This window comes from Aulonocara sp. 'chitande type north' Nkhata Bay, linkage group LG12, assembly GCF_057382095.1.
Source record: "Aulonocara sp. 'chitande type north' Nkhata Bay isolate Kocher_YH1m ecotype deep benthic linkage group LG12, A_spYH_male_GT1.1, whole genome shotgun sequence".
In the NCBI taxonomy this organism is placed as follows: Eukaryota; Metazoa; Chordata; class Actinopteri; order Cichliformes; family Cichlidae; genus Aulonocara; species Aulonocara sp. 'chitande type north' Nkhata Bay.
This window is the reverse complement of record NC_141355.1, coordinates 4,798,326-4,818,342: the sequence shown is the minus strand read 5'-3', so window position 1 is coordinate 4,818,342 and position 20,017 is coordinate 4,798,326. Positions and strand designations below refer to the sequence as shown.

Sequence of the window (20,017 nt, the reverse complement as noted above, 5' to 3'; positions counted from 1 at the left end):
CTGCCCAACTGGAGCACGGGCACTTTCTCTAACAGACTGATTCAGCTCTACTGCCAAGAGGACAGAAACAGTTAAACTTTCCCACCACATGTTATGATCTCTTGTAACACAATACATCTGCCTGGCACAGAGACATCTGTCAGATATTAATAAAATATTAATTTTAAAGAATTTCCAAAACATAGGGTAAATAAAGTACTTTCCATCGCATTCATTCACCCATTTTTTTATTTATTTACAACAAATTGGATAAGATGAACATTAGCAAAATTAGCCAATATAAAAACTGGTGACCATGCAGCAGGTGACAGAGTCCAACATAGGAAAAAAAGAGAAGGGCACAGTTGACAAAAGGGTGCCTAATGTGATATCCCATTTGTTGTGGGTATTAACGGACTGCATAATATGTTGTCACTGACTCTTCCTCACTGTAATCATCCTGTTTTATAGAAGGTAATGCTACAAGAATACAGACAAAGAACATCAGGAGGCAATTTTACATCCCTTCAGCTTTCTGCCACGAGTGGACAAGAAAAGGAGACTTCTGCACATTAAAGGTGAAAAAAAAAAAAAACTGGATTCAAGGCACATAGAGTCAATAACAGTACAGTAGGAAGAAGTCCTGATGTGTGTATGCATGACTGAAATGCAAATTAACAAATACACTTTAAACAACCATTTGCAAGGTTTCATTACTATCTCCTGCCTTGCAGGTTTTCATTTCAGTAACATAAATTCAAACAAAACCCAACTATGAAGAGAAATCCACGTTTCACCTGGAAATCACTCTGCAAGTGGAGCCCAATTTCAAACTCTTAACTGCTGCCGTTTTGAATAAATTACAGACAACTTTTCAGCATAATGCAATTCAGAGCATCACAGTAAGTAAGGTATTCCTTCTAGCAGGACTGGCATCACATGAAATTGTGCACACTGGAAAACTGCTGTAAAATTTGAAAAAGACATTTGTATACAGATGGGTTAAAATTTGCACAGTCACCAGTATCATCGGTCAAACAGGTCAATGACTGCATCTACCCCAGTGCCTCATTAAAAATAGATCCAACTACCAAGTTACCTCCCTCTGTACTGTCAAGTTGTGTGCTACTGTGGTATTTCATTAGTAAACTGAGAAGGCAATCTCAAAGGAGAAGAGCGTACTAACAGTTCAATAGGTATACCACATGTTTGGCCAAACGCTGCTAAAGAGTGGGATTCACAGCACTGCTGTGACAAATAAACAAAGGATGAAAGAACTATGCAATTGTACAAAGAAGGCAGAAAAACACTTCTAAACATGGACGGCACATAAAAGAAAAACATTTAAAGTCTAGTAACTAGATCTATCCCACAGTTTTCATAGAACAAAGACATGGGAAAACTTTTGTTATAACAATCTAACCGATTGTAGCAGAATGAACATCACACCTGGAATTATTTAAAAAAACAACAACAAACAAACAAAAACAAAACAGGAAAAGGGAGAAGACCATTTTCGAATTAAGGGATATTCTACCAAAGAAGAAACTGGTCATCTTGTACTTCATAAAACGGACACCAAGCTTAAATATCTGACAAACAGTAGCAACTGCTCTCAACTCACATCTGAGGAAGAATCAAACAAATACTAATGCTACATCTATTGATAAAACAAGACCGAAACACCTACATAATGCTTGTTTTTCCATAAAGGAAACACAATTGTCACTTGCAAAAGGTAGTTCAGCTCAAAAATAAACAAACTTATTACATCAGTAATTAAATGAAAAACTAACGTAGTCTACAGACGTTACCACTATAGATGTGTTACTCAAAACTGTCCCTTTCCAGCAGAGACAGCAGGAAATTAAGGCAAAAGTGTTCAAGCAGTTACATTACACATGTATGACAATCCAAAAGGAGAACAGAAAGGTTTCAGTCAGATATAACAGCGAAATACTGAATTAAACATTCTCTCGGACTCCCAGAAACTGAGCTCTGTTCGGTACTGATGAATTGATCCATGATTTCATATGAAGGCAGATATGGTTGGGTTTTTTCCTGCTTCTGTTCCTTTTTTTAAACTATGGTGCTTTATTCCGATAAAGAGTGAATACTTCTGTCTCTGCCCCATTTATTGAGGGGCACAATCCAGAAAATCGGTCTCCTGGGAGCTACTGCATCCTTTTTAAACACGCCCCCCCTTCAGGTATTACAGACCACCATTGTAGGCATAGTCTGCTTTGTTGTGCATGATGAGTTTATTATCCACAAAGTAGAAACTGTCTGATCTGGTCTCATAAGGGTGTGCCACCATTTGACGAACTAGAAAAGGAGAAGAGCACACCATCAATTAAGAAATAAAGATATACAGATCTGGTAATATGAACAAAAAGGAGCAGAACTTACTGAGGTCGTCAGGAAGCTGCGGGAACTCGTAAATGTGTTCACATGTGTTGCAGCTGTTAGGAATGCAAAAACCGAAGTCAAAGTCGAAATTCTTCAGAAGGCGTCCCTGAAAGTAATGCCGCTCAATCATACGGAAGCTGTTAATGGGGCGGTCACCCACTGTGAACTCCACTCTGCAGAGAGGGGAAAAGAGACAAATTAAGAAACTAAATAGACACCCGAGGCTGATCGTGATGCAGTCACACTGTTGTAGTCCATTTACTCACGTCGCACCAACCGTGCGGAGTTTTAGGAAGGCTGGTGTAAACTGGTATCTGACAAAACGCCCCGCACTGGTGTCTGGATCGCCACCCTCCTCTTCACTCTCCACGGGTCCTGACACAGAAGACTAATTCAGCTGACTGGCATACATGCTTTACTGTAGTGCTTGAAATATACATAGGGTGTCTCTTTTCAAGTTATGATCATCCATCAAAAGGCTCTGATACAACTGAATGAGCACAGTTTGAGATGGTGGCGTCAAATCAAATCGGCATTTAAAGAAACAAACAAAAATCTAAATACATGCAGAGGATGCGTTACTAGTGAAAAGGGGAAGCAATAGTGCTTAATCGTGGGTCCTTCTTTTTAGACTTCATGTGTTTTGATAGATTTACATTTGAGATAAAAGTAAGGATACCAATACACAGCTGGGCTGCAGCTCTCGTGCTTGGTGACAATTCATCTTTTTAAATGCATGATAACTAAACAGCTTTAACATGTTTGCATGGATGTATGATCATTTCTGTTATTCATTCAGGTGTGTTCTATATTTTTAAACAATTTTAAGCTTGGTAACATGCAGGCAAATTTTGAGTGTATCACTTACCGCTGTTAGGAGGTTTGGCGATTTCAAAGAGCACTGTTCCTGTCTCAAGATCTCTGATTTTGAAACGTGTGAAGTCAATGTTGTAGATATTATCTTCAGGTCTGCAAAGATAGTCTGGAATGTGGAAGGGAAAAAAAGCAAGTTAAGCCAAGACAATCAACTTATGCAGTAAACGTGAGGGAGTTTAACCCTCTGCAGTCAAAGTGATCGTGTTTAGTAACACTGATGTTAACTTTTGCCTTGTTCCAGAGTGGGGTAAACAGACTTTTGGAGAAAAAAAATGTAAATAGTTTTTGATGTGTGACAGTTTGAATGGTTATTTAATTTCATTGCTGATTGACAAGATTTGGTGAAAAATTTAATGAGAAAAAAAAAAAGCACATTCTCATTGCCTAGAATTAAGATTGGTGTTATCACCGTTTGTGAGCTTAGACGTCAACTAGCAAACAACTACTAGAAAATAGAGGTCCCCTTATTTAAATTCTTCTGTATTGAGGTTTCTCATTTGATGTCATGTTCACATTTTAAGAGATTTATCCACCTCATTGGATGTGATTACAAGCTATGTTTGCTAAATTCGATGCAAAGAAGGTGCTGCACCAAAAACCTCCTAGTGATTGCTTTGGTTTCTAGCAGACTGTCATAGCTGCCTGACGTTTTTCAAATTTGTCTGCAAACACTTGCAAACTACTAGCAAAGCAGTAGTAAAAGTATGACGCAAATGGAAATGGAGACGATTGGATTTCAAAGTAAAAGCATGTGGCTCTGGAGGCAATTTGGATTGGACTTTTTTCAGTTTTACTACAGCTCAGAGAGAACCCGACCGTTGCTTGCAAGGCCTCAATGATCAGTCTCTTGGTATGTGTGACTGGGGCTTTAGTAATTACTTAATCAGATACTACCACCAACCTCCAGCAACAGATCAGGGAATACCATTTTTTCACATCATGACTGGAGTCTGCATTGTCACCATGATTGTCACACATCCAAAATAGTGAACACGTTAACGACATGTGGTTGCGCAACTGAAAAACCTCAATATAACAACTTTGTGAAAGTCACACAACTGTTTGGAGCACAAAGACTGACCTTTACTTAGAGAACTGAGACAGCACTTAAGGAGCAGTCAGGCTTTCAGTATCTGTTTTTCTGGCTCCTGCAAACTTCAGTAATGGTGACTAATGCTATAGAAAAAGGTTCTAGTGTTCAAACAATGGCAGTGAGATAGAGCAGAAGTAATGTCATTGTTGTCTGGGTGAGAAAAAAGCTAAAAAACAACATTAGTCACTAGCTGCAGCTGTAGTCAACTGGGTGTCCGATGACAAACCATGGGATAGGGTTCAAGCAGGTTACTACATGGGTGAAGGTGATGACGGTTAGGGGAGAAAATGAAAGAAGCCAGCAATCCAAATGAATTACTCATTAAATAACTGTGTGGGAAGTTGGTCCTTTATATTGATGAACACACAACAGGCACCATAACATTCAGAATTTGTTCCAAATAAGACATGACCTGGGAGAGGAATCCTTATGTTTAGGAAGCCGGTAGTAAGGACTAATGTAAAATATCACAGCATTACAGTGTGTGGAACAACTGCACAGACGAACAAAAAAAAAAGCACATCAATACATAATTACACAAGTTTGTTCAAAACAACAAACTGCATAAATATAGGAAATGCTCCTCCCAGAGATCGAGTTGTCTCCTTATGTTCTAATGAAGCCTTGTCTTAATTTTCTTTTTTAAAAATCAAGGCAGGAAACCCAAGCTGAATGTATTCAGTAAGATTCTCCTTTTTGTGAAAAAGGAGTACAGCCCGAGAAACGTAAACTTCTACCTACTGCTGTTCAGGTACAGTATCTACATTATATGTAGAATTTAAGATTATTTCATATCGTTTTTACATACTGTACATAAAGCCAAAGTGTTGTAATTACACTTCCCACTTTGTTTTTGTTTTCTTAATATGAAATCATCCACTTGTGTATACTTTACACATAATAAACTAAAATCAAAACAAAGGTTCAACTGATCATTAACTCATTAACAGCCGTGTCAGAACCGAAACTGTGTGCTTTATAATAACTTACTTAATAAACGTGGGTGAGTAGAAGATTCTAAACCTAAAAGTTTAGTCACTACACCTCCAATTGGGAAGAAATGAGAAGAAACACAACAGTACACGTATCTGCCAAACACACTTACTAAAACAAGTTGTTAAGATAATAATAGGCTTTTAGCTGTTTGACCTCCCCAAGCCAGCGTGGGGTGCCCTAAACAATGCTCGCTTTGGGGCTTCAAAGTCCTACTTGCACCCTTGCAAAACCCCCAAAACCCCCAATGAACCCGTGCTCGCAGAATCACCAAAGTAACACATGTAGTATTTACCTTATGAACACATTTAGAAAACGTACCCTTTGGTCGACTGCTCTCAAACTTCTTTTCTTAACGTTAGCCACAATTAGCATAGTGCGTAGCTAGTTAGGCGATCAAATTTCGCCGCTTTCAGCAATGCGCAACTTTACGTTGCCATAACATTACCTTCCGTAACAGCCCGGAGCCCGAGGACATGGTCCGGGGTGATATCTCTTCCTAGAGCCCGGAGTTCATCCTCTGTGACCACAGGCCACTTCTCCGTTTGGCTGCGCCTCGACTTCAGCTTCTTCAGCATTCCTCCGCCACTCTTTCTGTCCCTGTGGTTGCTCTCCGTGCCGGTGTCTGCGTCCTTCGGGCCCTTGCTGACTGTTTGTAAAGGTTTGTTTCGGGAACCGTTCATTTCGGACAGCGCGGCAACAATGAAATGAGGAGCGGAGCCTATGAATTTGGGAGCGATTTAACAAACTAGGAGGTAATCTCAAGATGGCGTGAAACGTGTTAGGGAGATGGTAACGCGAGGTTGTGATTGGCTAAGATCGATGGAGGTTGCCATAGTTACCCCAGGGGTGTGAATGGTTTAATTTCCGGGCCTTTCCGTTTCCTTATGAGCTGCTTGCGTTGTTTAGCTTTTAACACACTGGAGTGATCTGATTTGACGACCGTTTTATCTTTTCTGAAAGCCACCTATCTACCAGTTCTTCCGCTTTTGAAATATATTACCCTTTAATTTTTTTTGTTCGGATGTGTTGTTGGGCCCATGTAAGTGTCGAATATACATTACATCTTTCCAGCGTGTGGCGCTAGTGCGCTTGTCCGAGTTTTGTTGACGGAAGTTCCGACGGAAGTAGAGTAAAGCAGCGATGGTGCGGCTGAAGACGAGGTAAAACGTGCCATTCGTATACTGTTTCCTCTAGCGTGTGTGCTCCTAGTTTCTGACGCTACATATTCTACCGCAGGTATTTACTATGCGAAGTCAACGTGTCGGACAGGAGCCAGCTGTTGCTGCTCGACGACCGAGCAATTATGGTGGCAGTGAAGGCAGCGGTAGCCCGCACACATGGGGACTATGGGGCCGCTATGTGTAGCATTAGATTTTGTGGTAAGAAGTTTTAGATACTTTCCAAGGATCAAGCGACAACACTTGAAAATACCAGTGAAAGTTGTTCAAATAAGCATCAGCACTAAAGTAAATTTTAAAATGTATTTAGCTGTTCGTAATGTTTGCCTGTGGAAGCTGGTCAAGCAAAGTTAAACGAAATAATAATAGTCCCAGCCCTTTGGCTTCTGGGGTGACGACATTCTTCTTGACATCGTGCTAATGTTGCTGGAATGTCGTTTGACTTTTAATTTTTTTGTCTTTTCCCCCCTTTTAGTTAAATATCTGAACGCTCACACTGGAATAGTATTTCTACGTTTTCCCAAAAGGTGTTACAAACTCCTGTGGTCTGCATTGCCTTTCATTACCAGTATTGAAACTCGTGGGCAAAAAATTCCCTGCTTTCTAAACTGTTTGCATGTAGGAGGTAAGAAAAAACTGTAAACTAATATTCCAGAATGAAAAATACATACAGTACTGTGCAAAGGTGTTGAGCCACTCATTGTTTCTTCAAAAAATCTGAAATAGTTACACTGATTTATTGAAAAGTGTGCAATCATAAATTTAAATACTGCATATAGGGCAAAAACAGAGTTTGTACAATTCAAATGAGTTTGAAAATCAATACAGGGTTTGACCACCTTTATTGTTCAACACAGTCTGAACTATCTGTCATTTCATTAAGTAGTCTTCAGGAATAGTTCTCCAGGCTTCTTCATGCACATCCAAAGCTGTTCTTTGGTTGTTGGCTGCCTATTTTTCCTTTCTTTGTCAAGGTGATCCCACACTGCTTCAATGATGTTGACTGGAGGTCAGTCCATGACTTGTTTTTTTTTTTTTGTTTGTTTTGTTTTAATCCAGGTATGCTTTTACTGCACCGGCAATGTGTTTGAGATCGTTGATCACGAGGAAGACACTTTCCAGATGGTATTGCATGGTTTATCAAAATCTAATGCTTAATCTCCTGTGTTCAGAAGATCCCTCACACCACAAACCAAGATAGACTCCATCATGTTTTACAGATGGCTGTAGACACTCACTGTTGTACCCCTCTCCTAACCTCCTCTGTACTTATTGGAGACAGTTTGGGGGGAAAAAAATCTACGTTTGATTCATCACTCCATAAGACCTGTTGCCACTGACTTTCAGTTCGTGTGTAAGTTGACAGACTTCTGGTTGTTTCCCTTCATTAAGAACTGCTTCTTGACAGCCACTCTTCCACTTAAATCATTTCTAATGAGGCAGTGAACAGTAGGTGCATCAGCTGAAGGTTCAGATGCATCTTTCAGATTCTGTGTGAGGTCTTTGCTGGATTTTTTTTTTTACTATTTCTTAAGGACATGACTTTCATATACAGCAGATAGTTAATCTGCTGTAGATAGTCTTTTAGGTGTGCCACTTCCTTTTTTTGTCACCCAGTTCTCTCAGTTTTTTAACAATGGACTGCAGACCATGCTGAGATATACCTAGTTTCCATCTTACAACTCTTTAGGAATCGTCCTCTTAGTGGAAAAAATACTATTTCCCACCCGTCACATTGTTATCGTTGGTATTTTTTCATAGATTAAACAGAAGAAGTGGAAGCAAATTATGTACAGTTTAAAACTGGTTCTTTGCTAAGTTAACATTTATGTGTACGCCACTGGTGAATACCTTGAGTTAAGTGCTGTGGTGTGAATGAGACACGGCGGGTCCAGAGATCACAGTTTTGAGCCATTTTATTCATTCCAGCTGCAGCTCTCGGCTGTCAGCCATACATGCATCACACCACAAAAACTCACAACAAACCCCAGTTCCCCATGTTTTAAACTCGGCGGGCATGATTACGGATACCATGCAGGTGCATCCGCACGGCCCCGCAGACAACGCCCCACCACAAGTGCTTTTTTTTAAATACTTGAATGAATCATCAGTCGGGGTTAAGAAACAAATAAGCATTGCTCTGAAAATGGTCAGGTAGAAAGACTGAATTCACAATAAGTGAAAAAGCAACCAAGAAAAGCCAACAACAAAAAACTTTGAAAGACCTTCAGAAAGCCTGGAAAATTATTGCTCACGATGATTTTAAACAATTATAAGGAGGTCTGGCTCCTTGGAAGGAAAATAGAAAGAAATTAGGGGTTGCTCAAGACTTTTGCACAGAACCATACATTTTAACTACATATAATTTAAGGTGAGTTTTTTGTTTGTTTCAGGGACAATTAGAACATGTCAGAAGTTTCTGATCCGATACAACACCCAGCAGCTCCATCGAATGCTGCCTAAATGTAAAAGCGAAGGTAAAGAATTGATTTGAACACTAAATTTTGCAGTTTTGGTCAGTGTGTTTCTTAACACTACACTAATATTATCCTCATAAAGTTGTAATGTTCTACATTTTAACTTTTGTCTTAAATCATATAGGATGTGATCAAGCTCTTCAGTTGTAGATCTTGTAGTTCACTGAAGACAACAAACATTTGATCTTGGGACAACAAACACAAAATGAACAAAAAAAAATGCAATTTGACGGAGTTCTCCTCGTTTCATTTGCAGAAGAAAAACGGCAGGTTCGCAAAGCAATTCTAAGCTGTTCCCTAACAGAAAGCAAGGAAGCATTTGAAGAGGATTCAGAGAGTGAGGAGGAAGAGGAAGAAGAGGAGTGACTTGACTACATGCTGGGGCCTGTGCTCAGGTTCAAGTAGGATGCCTGGTTGTGCTTGTTTTTTGTTGTGACTGAAAGAGAAGTCTGTATGAAGCATTTGAAGAAATAGATTCACAACTGCAAGAATACCTTGCAGCAGGTTCTTAGTGCTTTTGTTACTTTTAACCCCTCCACCTCCTTTAGATAATTCTCTGCACTGGAGGGACGGTTTACATGGATAACTTTGGGTTGCAGAGTGCTCTGATGGACTGTCTTGAGTGTCTTTCATCAGCAAAGTCATGTGTTTGATCACATGATCATAAGTTAGATAGTTAAATAAAACTGCATTTACACAGTGCGACACAGTACTATGCTCTCCTTCTGAAGAGTCAGACATTTAATTTTGTGTGTTTAATTTGTATTGGTTCCTTTTTTGTCATATTTGTAAATTAAAGCCATAGTTTGAAGATACAGTGTTTGTGATGCTGTTCCATGTACTTCACATGCTCACATAGACCATCTGGGTCATATAGGCAATCAAATACGCACTTTCATAATTTTATTAAGAATATACCATTCATTATATAGAAAGATGTTCTGTAGTACGTATACAAAATTATGGATACAGATACATACAGCAGGCTGTATGTAAATCATGACATCACCCACTGGTTAGTGACGTCCAGAAAGATATACTACAAAAGTTCAACACAATGCTTTGCATTAGCTAAAAACCGCAGTGGAAGAGATCGGGTATCACAATGATGGCTATCAGCTGTCTAGGTTAAGGTGCGTTTTCTGCCTCGGGCTCTGTGCAAACTTAAACAAAAAGGTGCATTCAATGTGTCGTGACGGTGCACAAAATGATCCCTGTGAGCGCCGCCTATTCTAAAAAGAGATGTGGTCAGATGATGATGATGGGGGAAAAATAGTGATAAAATGTAAAAGAACATGAAAAATACAGTAAAATACAAGACTTGCAAAAACAATGAGCTTAATGCTGCAGAAAATTGTTAGGTTTGAAATTTAGTGCACAGAGAGGTAGATTAACCTCCTAGGACCTGGCGTCCACATATGTGGACATCACATTTTGGGTTATTTAGACCAAAATACTCAATTTTGCTCTACAAGGGCCTGATATCCACTTACGAGGACATTATACTGCTACTGTTCTATCGAAATTTTAAACGAATATCCTCGTATGTGGCTCTCATTTTTCTTAGAAACAAAAATTAGGTAAAAAAAATAATCTGGTAATTCGTTGTTTTTACATTCATCAGGTCCCAAGCAGCCCAAATATCAAAGAGAAATTAAAAATGCATGTCGTGGAAGAGTTCAGGTCTTAGGAGGTTAAACATTTTAATTTGAGTTCATTATTTTGATCCTGAGTACGCTCTCTGCCCTGCTGTTTATTTCGAAGGTGACGGCTGCAAGTTAGAGCTCTGAAGCTTAAAACTGGATCTATTTAAAAATAAAAGTTTCCATTGCCTGATGAAGAAAACACGAAGACTAGACTGAACAGGTATTCTTGGTGTGTGTTCTGTGTTCTAGTAGCTGCAATTTCAGCAGCGCAAAGGTCATCTTAGTGTTTTGAAGAGCGAATGCTGGGGCTGAATGCAAACTGTGGACGGAGCATGCTGTTAGGCTAATGCCTTGTAACTGGTAAGTCATTAACCAGTGAACAAGCCTGGGCTAAATATCCAACTCCAAAACTGACCATGACTTATAAAATTAACTTATTGTTTCCTAAATCTTAGTTTCTACATTTATGGTCTTATGAGGTGAGGCCCCCACTTTTACCCCTGTGCAGTATCCAAGCTGCATACTTAGATTTGTAGACAAGGTCTTCCTGTGATCCCATGTACCCATCTGAAAACTAGAAGGGTTTTGTACATTGAAAATCTTAATGCCAAAACTTTGTGGCATTAAACACTTAAACTAAACTTTTCAGACAGGCATTTGGGTAATGTTTTGGGGTTCTGGTTTATTTTACTTGGTTAATGTGTCTTCATTTTAAAATTTAACTTTTTTGGAGAGGGGCAGAAACAAAGGCTATGACTAGTTTGAGGCCCTAGTTAAATTGAGGGTCTGCACCAAGGCCCAGTATAAAGGTAACACCAATTATTTACACCATCTGGCTCAGCTACTCCAGCTGACTCCATTAAAAAAAAAGAACCCAAAACAAACAAACTATTTAAAAAACACGAAGTATGAAGAAAACAAAAGTATACTAAACTTATTTTATCACCCCAAATCCAATAAACTAATCCTAATCTGACATGGACGTTATTACTACGTCTCCCATGATCCCTCGCACGGGCCTCTTTACTAAACAATAGTGATGGGATTTCCCCCTCTTTTTTTTGAGAACCGGCTCTTTTGGCTCAACTCACTAAAAAGAGCCGGCTCTTTTGGCTCCCAACCGGATCTTCAGGTTGTTTTGTTGCTTTAATTAATTTATTATTAACAATAATATAAAATTGTGCACAAAATGAATTCCTAATGTAAAAAAAACCCTGTGGTTTTATTTATATATGTTTATATATAAATATATATGGTGGCCCCTAGAGACAAAGCACGTACAAACTCCAAAGCAAGTACAAACTCCAAAACACATTTCTAGCGTTAACTGAATTTCCAAAACAGAGCTACCTAGATCACTTAAATTACACAATTGAAAGCATATGTGTATTGTTTGTGTATTTATACACAAGCACTCATATATATATTCAAATAAAAAAAAAAAAAAAAGTTCATTTACCTGTTACTACCACACACCGAATCCAGTCGCTGGTACTTCCTGGCTTGTGTAGCCACTAGGTAACAAAAGCTCAACACTGCGCCTAGCATCCTGGAGCACTTCTGTTGTGTTTTGTACGTGCTTCGGGGTTTGTACGTGTTTTGGAGTTTGTACGTGCTTCGGAGTTTTTACGTGCTTTGTCTCTAGGGGCCACCGTAAATATAATTTTATTTATTCACTCCACATAAAATGTAATAAATAAATAAATCATATAATACAAAACCAAACTATTCACATTTTAAACTTTTAACTATTTAAAATTTCAGCTTTTTCCTTTTAAACAAATTTAAAGTGAAACAACACAAAACACTGCAAACCACAACACAATTAAATATAAATGAAAATATGAAAACAAAAAGAAGATGCACATTCTCTGTCATATGGGCCTACATGAATAAACTATCTGAATCCTTTATCATCTGCAAATGAAAATAGTTGTGGATGATTATTATACCTTTCTAATGTGACGTTGTTGTCCCTGGCTCTCTTTTTCTCTGGCTCTGTTCCTGTGCTACTGCGAGTGCAACTACCGCCTCTCCCCACTCTTCCCAGCGCAAAGCACAAGCCTCGCGTGCGGAGTGAAGCGGAAAAAAGGGCAAGAGAGAGGGTGAGAGAAAGAAAAAAAATAACCCATGGCTCCCAATAAGGAGTCGGGTCTTGTCGTTCACTTCAAAGAGGCGGCTCTAAGAGCCGTTTCGTTCGCGACCGACACATCACTACTAAACAAATCGGCAGGCAGTACAAGAAACATCCGGGTCTCTCAGGTTCCTGTCTGGCGACCCGTCGCCATTAGTGCAAGCTCGTTTTGAAGGATATATTTTTTTTGGCTAAAATCTCGGAATTTTTAGGTTTTCCAGCTTTTGGAAAACATTTATCGCCTTGTTAAGGGCATATTGTTTCCCTTAGCGAGAAAAAATCCTAAATTCGGGGGGTCTTGGCCCCGCGTGACGATTTTTCGTCCTCACTTCCAACTGCTCCGATAACTTGAGACGCCGAAACCGTGTCTCTTATTTTTTCTCGGGTTTGTTTTATGGTCAAGATGTCGCCGTGATGGGGTCTCCGCGTTTGACAGAAATGAATCAGGGCCTTCGTCGCCTGACCCGCACTCACTGCAGCCCGCTTTCCTTCTCCGTTTTTCCGTTTTATGCTAGAGAGCTCGGCGGCTCTCTGCCCGGAGCTCGGCCTCAACACCGTTCACTGCACGGAGACAAACATGGAGAAAAACCCCAACAGCAGCAGCAGCACCAAGGTTCCGCCCCGTTCCAGCTCCACAGGCCCGGCACCGAGCGAATCTAAACCCAAAACAGGTGAACACATATCAGGAAACGGCATAAATATCACATGAGGTTGCCAAACACATTGTGTGCTCTTGTAGCTAAACACCCATTGCCCTGTGGCCTGTTGGGGCCTAGCCGTACTGCAGAGGTTGTTTACCTTGTATGGCTAAGGACCTGACGTAGCTGTCAAAACATTTGACCCACCAGCTGTCACAAAAGTACCCGATATTTCCATCCAGCATTGTTTTACTTATTTTTTTATGACATGATGACACATTTTCGCTACCAATCAAAAGCTACTAATGTACGTAAATAAATATTTAGTTGTATAGTTTTCACAAAACTATTGTGTTTTCAGATGCATGAAAACTGGTATTTTGTTTGCTAAATCCTGAAAAAAATGCACTGAAAATCCAAAACGAATTAAGATGTGCCCTAAACAAACACCATTGAACTCTGTAAGAAACTGTATTTGCACTTTCTTTATATGGGGTGGAAATGTGCAAAAGGCTTAGTTTTTACCTACAGACTCAATTACAGGAGACTTAATCTACTGTTTTTAGACATCGGGTCTTTCACATTACAAATCAGCTTGAATTGTGATGTTTATAAATGTTTCCCCCCTAAGGCTTTTTTAAAAAAAAAAAAATTTTTATTTGGATTTCAGAAGGTAAAAATAATGGAGGCTCCAAGCGTTACAGCCGCAAGCGTGAGCCCTCCTTTCCTAAAGCCGACAGTTTCCCCGGCCCTCGCCGCACCAATTCACAGAAAAGCAAGAATTTTGACAAGAGACCCCCTCAGAGAGGTGGAGGACGACAGTATGGAGTTACAGGTGGAGGACGACGTGAGGAGGTGCGTGTTTCCAAAGGCTGATGTTGTACTGACCTCATTTAGTGGTGAGAAAACTTCAGCAGTTCCTTGTTGACATTCATTTGGTCAATTGTGATCAATCCTCGTGTCACCAGGTAGCAGAGACGCGCCGGGCCGAGTTCAGCCCGGCTCAGTTGGCAGGACCGAAAAAAATAAGCCTGAACCACCTGCTGAACTTCACTTTTGAACCCCGTGGAGGTAACGGTGGCGTCGGAGACGGAGGCCACTCCTGTTGGGGCCGTCGAAACAAATGGGGCCACAAGCACAAGCCCTTCAACAAGGAGCTTTTTCTGCAGGCCAAGTAAGCGGCCTCCCAAACGAAAATGATTCTGAATGCAGAGACTCGATGTTTGGGATTCATCTCACCTTTGTGTGTGTTGCAGTTGTCAGTTTGTGGTGACTGATGACCAGGATTACAAGGCTCACTTCACTGATCCAGACACCCTGGTCAACTGGGACTGTGTGCAACAAGTGGTGAGTTATCCTCCGCGTTTTGACGGGGAAGTGTTTACTTAACTACCAATATTTAATCAAATGAAAGCACGTGTCTTGACAAGCCATTTCTGCTCATTCTGCAGCGCATCTATAGCCACGAGGTGCCATCGTGCCCCATCTGCCTGTACCCTCCTGTGGCAGCCCGCATCACCCGGTGTGGACACATCTTCTGCTGGCCGTGCATACTGCACTACCTGTCTCTTAGTGACAAGAGCTGGTCCAAGTGCCCCATCTGCTATGAGGCAGTGCACACAGCTGACCTGAAGAGGTAAAACAGAAGGAAGCAAAACATTGCTATCGGTCTAAAGGAGAAGAGGAGTTACTCCCCCCCCCCCCCCATGGCTCATTTAGACATCATAATTCTTAGTATATACAAATGAGTTCTTTGCTGCTTGCTTACCTGTGAGCCCTGTGCCCTCACAAGTTCTCCTGCTACATGGAGATATTAAAACAGGTTCATTTAGTTTGCGCAGGGTTTTTCGGTTTGTTTGGTTTTTAACCACTTGCTTGTGTTGTTGCAGTGTGGTTGCTATGGAGACCAGACAGTATGTGGCTGGTGACAAGATCACCATGCGCTTGATGCGAAGAGAGAAGGGGGCTCTGGTGGCCCTGCCTAGCTCTCAGTGGGTGAAGGTGGAGGAGCCTGTTCGTTTTGGAGGCAAGTCTGTGCCAGTTTTATGGACAAGATCATTTTTCACTTTTAAATTCATATAAGACTTCATATAAGTTTAAAGGTATTTTTAAACTCTGTTCACATTTATTTCATAGATGCATGTTTGAGTCCATATTCCAAGCTGCTGCTGACCTCCCCGGCACAGGTCCTGAACCTGGTGGCAGAGGAGAAGGGAATTCTTCAGGCTCAGCTTAGCCAGGAAGAGGACGCTCAAGGGTGCTTCATCCAGAGCGCCCTTTGTCTTTTACAGGTAAAGCTACGTGCACATCTTTGGCAACTAAGACATAACAACATAGACATAAATAATGCAATAGACAAAATAAAGTGAAATAAGCGCATTTAATTTGTATGAATAAAAGTTTTTTTGCTATGCCGCTAAATCCATTTTCTCTTGGGTGTTTTGTTTGTTTGTTTGTTTTGTCTAAGGAAGCCAAATAAGCAGTTAACTGATGATGTCTTTATCTGTATGTGTTTGTGATTAGGAGCAAGAGGAGAAGCTTCTGGAGCAGCAGAAGGAGAATGCAGACAGCCTCGACTTGTCCTCTCTGACTATGAAAGAACCTTCTTCTCCTGTGGAAGAAGGGGTGACTAACATCAGCAGTGCCAAGGTGAGTCTAAACCTTCTTTACCCTTTTTCACATTGTTGTATCTCTGGTGATGGGATCAAATGTATCCTATTTGCGTGGTCCTGGTTATGGTTTTTTATCGCCTCTGTCTTGTTTCATCTTTAGCCCGTGCTGCAGTACGCCTCAGCATTTGATGACGAGGTGGCAGAGTTTCCGGAAGATGCTGATGTAGAGCTGCCAGGCTTTCCCGAAGCGATTCTAGAGAGTGTGCTGGAGGAGCCTCCTGCAGCTACAGGGGATTCCACCTCAGAGCTCCAGCTTGAAGAGGAGAGCCCGGCCATCCAGGCAGAGTCAGGCCGGCCCTCAGCCAGTGTGGTGCCTGGACCTTATTACTATTTCTACCAAGGTTGGTGATCCTCTGCTCCACCCATCTACCCAGGATAAAATTCCTGCCGTAATATGTAAAATTTCCTCATCCCTATTTTTTTCCTGCTTTCCATTTTTCTCCGTCAAGCTGACAACTGCCAGCAGATGTTCCTGCATCCCGTGAACGTGCGCTGCCTGCTACGTGAATACGGCAGCTTGGAGGCCAGTCCTGAATCCATCACCGCCACAGTGGTGGAGATAGTGGGGCAGACAGTCACAGAGGTCAGCAAACAAAGAAACAAAAGACTGACGTTCTGTTGTTTAATGTAGTTTTAATTTAAGTCAACACATTTAGTTTATTTATCCCCCTTTCCTTCTTGCAGGAGATCCGCCGCCGGCATCGCTATCTGGCTCATCTGCCACTCACGTGCGAGTTCAGCATCTGTGAGCTAGCACTGCAACCACCAGTCCTGTCCCAGGAAACTCTGGACATGTTTGCAGGTTAGAACACTTAAAACTTGTTTTAAGGGTTTTACTGTAAAGGTTTCTCAGATGAAATAAATCGTCCTTTAAACCTTTTAGATGACTTGGAGAAAAGAAAACGCCTGAGGCAGAAGAAGGCGAGAGATGAGAAACGCAGAGAGAAGCGAATTGAGATTGAGGAGAACAAGAAGCAGGGTAAATGTAAGTATACCTGAAAATTACACCTTTTATATACCTCATATTTTGAAATTGAGGTCCATAGTACTTGCATTTTCATTCCCCAGATCCTGAGGTGCATATTGGACTGGAGAACCTTCAGCATTTCCCAGCATTCGGCTCTCCACCTCACAACAGCAGCCCCCCGATCCAGCCTGACTTCACCTTTGCGCCTCCTTCGCCCCTCAGCAGCAGCCCTTCCTCTGGTAAGATCACCCCTTCCATCTGCCATTTTTTGATAAGAGTTTCCTCCTGTCAGCTGCCTGTGTGGCTTTTGGTGATAAACGCCATGACACACATAAATTTTTTTTCTTTTTTTTTTTTTAAACGTCTGTCAATTCAGATGGAATGAAATTCCCAAGTCTGAATACGCCGTCACCTGTCGTGGGTAGTGTGGAGGATGAGTCCCACTGCATGTCCTTTGCACAGGTGTGTGTGGGAACAGTATTCTTTGTGACTTAAGTGGTTGGCATAGCTCAGCAGTGCTTTAATAAGACTGTTTCCTGTGTAGATGCTAAGAGATGGGAAAGCAAGAGCTGATGCTGGGCCCAGGATCACTCCAAAGAAAGGTAATGCAGGAGTGTAGATGTTATGGTGCCTTGTTTGTTACAGTTAAGCTGTAAATGTGAATAATGTGAAATCTCACAGTTAAAATGCCAACTCCTGTTAAAATGAAATTGATTAGAGGTGCCTGGTTGGCTCGTGATAGTAGCTACAGCAGTAAGCTTGTATTTATGGGGTGCAGTTTTAGTCTGCTTTATAAACTGATAATACTTGAGCAAAGAGCCAGATAATGTACCCATGTTGTCATCAAAGGGTTTGTCTGCCTACATCCGCTTACAAGGTGGAATAATAGAGTCACACAGTTTTTGCTACTTTTATTTAAACCCAACTTGTCATAGGAGTAAAATCGGATATATTGAACCTTGGCTCAGAATAAAACCCCAGCCTCATCATTTCTGTTTGTGCTTCCTGTCTATGTGGTTATATCAGTTGTTACAAATTGCACGTACCGAGTGGGTGAAAATAAGCAAAGCTTTTTGTGTTATTGTGCATTTCTGGTAAAACCAGTTTTTGGAACTGCAACACCCAGAGGTTTCCTGAACTCAATGTTGTGCCTTGTACCATGCAGATAAGCTGCTCGCTCCCCCAGCAGCAGACAGCGATGGCGAGAGCGACGGCTCAGACCGTGTCCCAGTGCCCAACTTTCAGAACTCCTTCAGTCAGGCTTTAGGGAAGGCACTTATGCAGTTGGACAGTGGTCCAGTTTCTTCTCAACAACCTGTGGTTGAACCAGGTCAGGAACCTCTGATCCCTCACATCTACTTAGCCGAAGCCTGATATTTCTGACTAGACTCATTGTTTGTTCAGAGACGATCACACGCTCACTCCCGTCTGGGATTTTTCTCTTTCAGATGAAAAAGGAGGAAAAAAGAAGAAGAAAAAGCAGAAGCTTCTATTCAGCACATCCATGGTTCACACAAAGTAGACAACACTGAAGTTCATTTAATCATATTGTTTCTCCCCCACTGCTTGTGTTTTCAGTTTCACGCAGATCTTTCTGGAACTATAAGCTATGGAAAAGGATTTGAGTTCATGCTGCTTCAAACATTGTTCCACTGGCTTCATCACCTGTTCGAGCTGTTTGTCTTTCCATCGGTTTAACTTGCATTTCTGTTGTACAACAAGGCCAAAGCTTTGCACCATCATGCTCGTGTCACAATGAAAGCCTTATGAGTCAATTTAAGTTAACATTCTAAGTATTACACATGCTTCAGGCTTATGTAAGTTCCATGTACTTGAGTGCATCATGGGGTCTATTGTAGGAAACTGCCCCATAGTGTTGCGTCTTTGTCCTTGTTCATGGCATTAACATGTGTTTTTGGTGATCCAATCACAAGTTGGCTGCCTGAGTATGTGTGTTCACACATGCGGTGCTAAGAGTGCAACGTGTACCCAAGATGTATGCATGTGCAAGCCATTAGACCCATTACTAATATAGACAGGGTAATTTGAGGGTGCTTCATACTAGAATAGCAGTCAGCCAGCTGCAGGTACGTTACACCTTTAAAACTTTCCAGGATACTCAGCACCTACACATTATCAGTCTGGAACTTAAATACAGAAGGCAGCAAGTGAGTAAATCTTTCAGTGTTTATCACAGGTCAGTCTTGGGCTAGCTCTTCATATGTATAGATTTGTTGGATTGCCAGAGTCAAAGCTCTAGTATTTGGTAATGCCAACATTATGCCTACACATTAAGTTCTAATGTCAGGAAGTGAAAACACAGTATTGTGTAAAAGATATTAGTTCTGTAGGTTCAACAGGACTCTTGATATATTCTGCCTGGATAAACATGAATAGCACTTTTCTTGTCATTCAGTTTCTTCTTAATTTCATCTTCTGTTGTAGGATGTTTACTCACTTTTAACATTATTTCCCCAACTTTTATTTCAGTGTTGGAAATGTGTGAAGTTAGAGAATTATTGGCTTAATGAGTGCTGGTGAAATGAGAACAAGTGGATTTGATTTTTTTTTTCTTTTTTTTTTCTTTTTTCTTTTTTCTTTTTTTTTTTTTTTTCCCGAGGGTTCTTTAATTCACCTTTAATTTTGTCCAAGTTTATAGACTGGTAAGCATAACTAGTCTGTTGCAAATAATAATAAAAAGATGCACAATCAAAGAACTGGTTGTTTGCTACACTTCTTTACCCCCCTGTCTGGCAAAGTGAAACTCTGAAGGTGACTATCAAATTAGGTCAGTTCACACGATCTTATTAACGCAGCACCTTTTTTCTCCACAAGAGGGCAGTCTTAGTCCACCTGATCTGTGTAATAAAATTTAAGTTTTTGTATACTGACTGCAGTCAAAGCTTGGTTAAGAATAGTCTGAGATCAAATAAATGCATAATGCATCTGAAG

At 40.8% G+C, this 20,017-nt stretch overlaps 3 protein-coding genes across 5 annotated transcripts; 2 read left to right on the top strand and 1 right to left on the bottom strand.

The window, feature by feature from the left end:
- Positions 1-216: 216 nt before the first annotated feature.
- unc119b (unc-119 lipid binding chaperone B) lies at positions 217-6,511 on the bottom strand. Its single transcript, XM_086313281.1, has 5 exons — positions 5,799-6,511; positions 3,257-3,370; positions 2,655-2,763; positions 2,389-2,561; positions 217-2,304 (listed from the first exon to the last, which is right to left on the bottom strand). The coding sequence occupies exons 1-5, from the start codon at positions 6,031-6,033 to the stop codon at positions 2,192-2,194; spliced, it is 744 nt and encodes a 247-aa protein (XP_086169407.1). The 5' UTR covers positions 6,034-6,511; the 3' UTR covers positions 217-2,191.
- On the top strand, positions 5,894-9,823 carry pop5 (POP5 homolog, ribonuclease P/MRP subunit). Of its 3 annotated transcripts, none has more exons than XM_086313285.1 (6): positions 5,894-6,011; positions 6,425-6,513; positions 6,590-6,732; positions 7,007-7,156; positions 8,925-9,008; positions 9,265-9,823. In XM_086313285.1, exons 2-6 carry the CDS (start codon positions 6,494-6,496, stop codon positions 9,372-9,374), a joined length of 507 nt encoding a protein of 168 aa, XP_086169411.1. In that variant the 5' UTR covers positions 5,894-6,011; positions 6,425-6,493; the 3' UTR covers positions 9,375-9,823. The 3 variants fall into 3 exon arrangements, with proteins under 3 accessions (XP_086169411.1, XP_086169409.1, XP_086169408.1); XM_086313283.1 differs by having other exon boundaries at positions 5,895-6,105; XM_086313282.1 differs by having other exon boundaries at positions 5,896-6,513.
- A 3,075-nt stretch (positions 9,824-12,898) lies between these two features.
- rnf10 (ring finger protein 10) lies at positions 12,899-19,782 on the top strand. The gene is made up of 17 exons (XM_086313280.1): positions 12,899-13,459; positions 14,097-14,281; positions 14,395-14,600; positions 14,683-14,773; positions 14,878-15,062; positions 15,316-15,452; positions 15,563-15,717; positions 15,950-16,075; positions 16,199-16,439; positions 16,548-16,681; positions 16,783-16,900; positions 16,982-17,083; positions 17,167-17,304; positions 17,442-17,527; positions 17,610-17,667; positions 18,231-18,395; positions 18,514-19,782. Exons 1-17 carry the CDS (start codon positions 13,297-13,299, stop codon positions 18,585-18,587), a joined length of 2,364 nt encoding a protein of 787 aa, XP_086169406.1. The 5' UTR covers positions 12,899-13,296; the 3' UTR covers positions 18,588-19,782.
- The last annotated feature ends 235 nt before the right edge of the window (positions 19,783-20,017 follow it).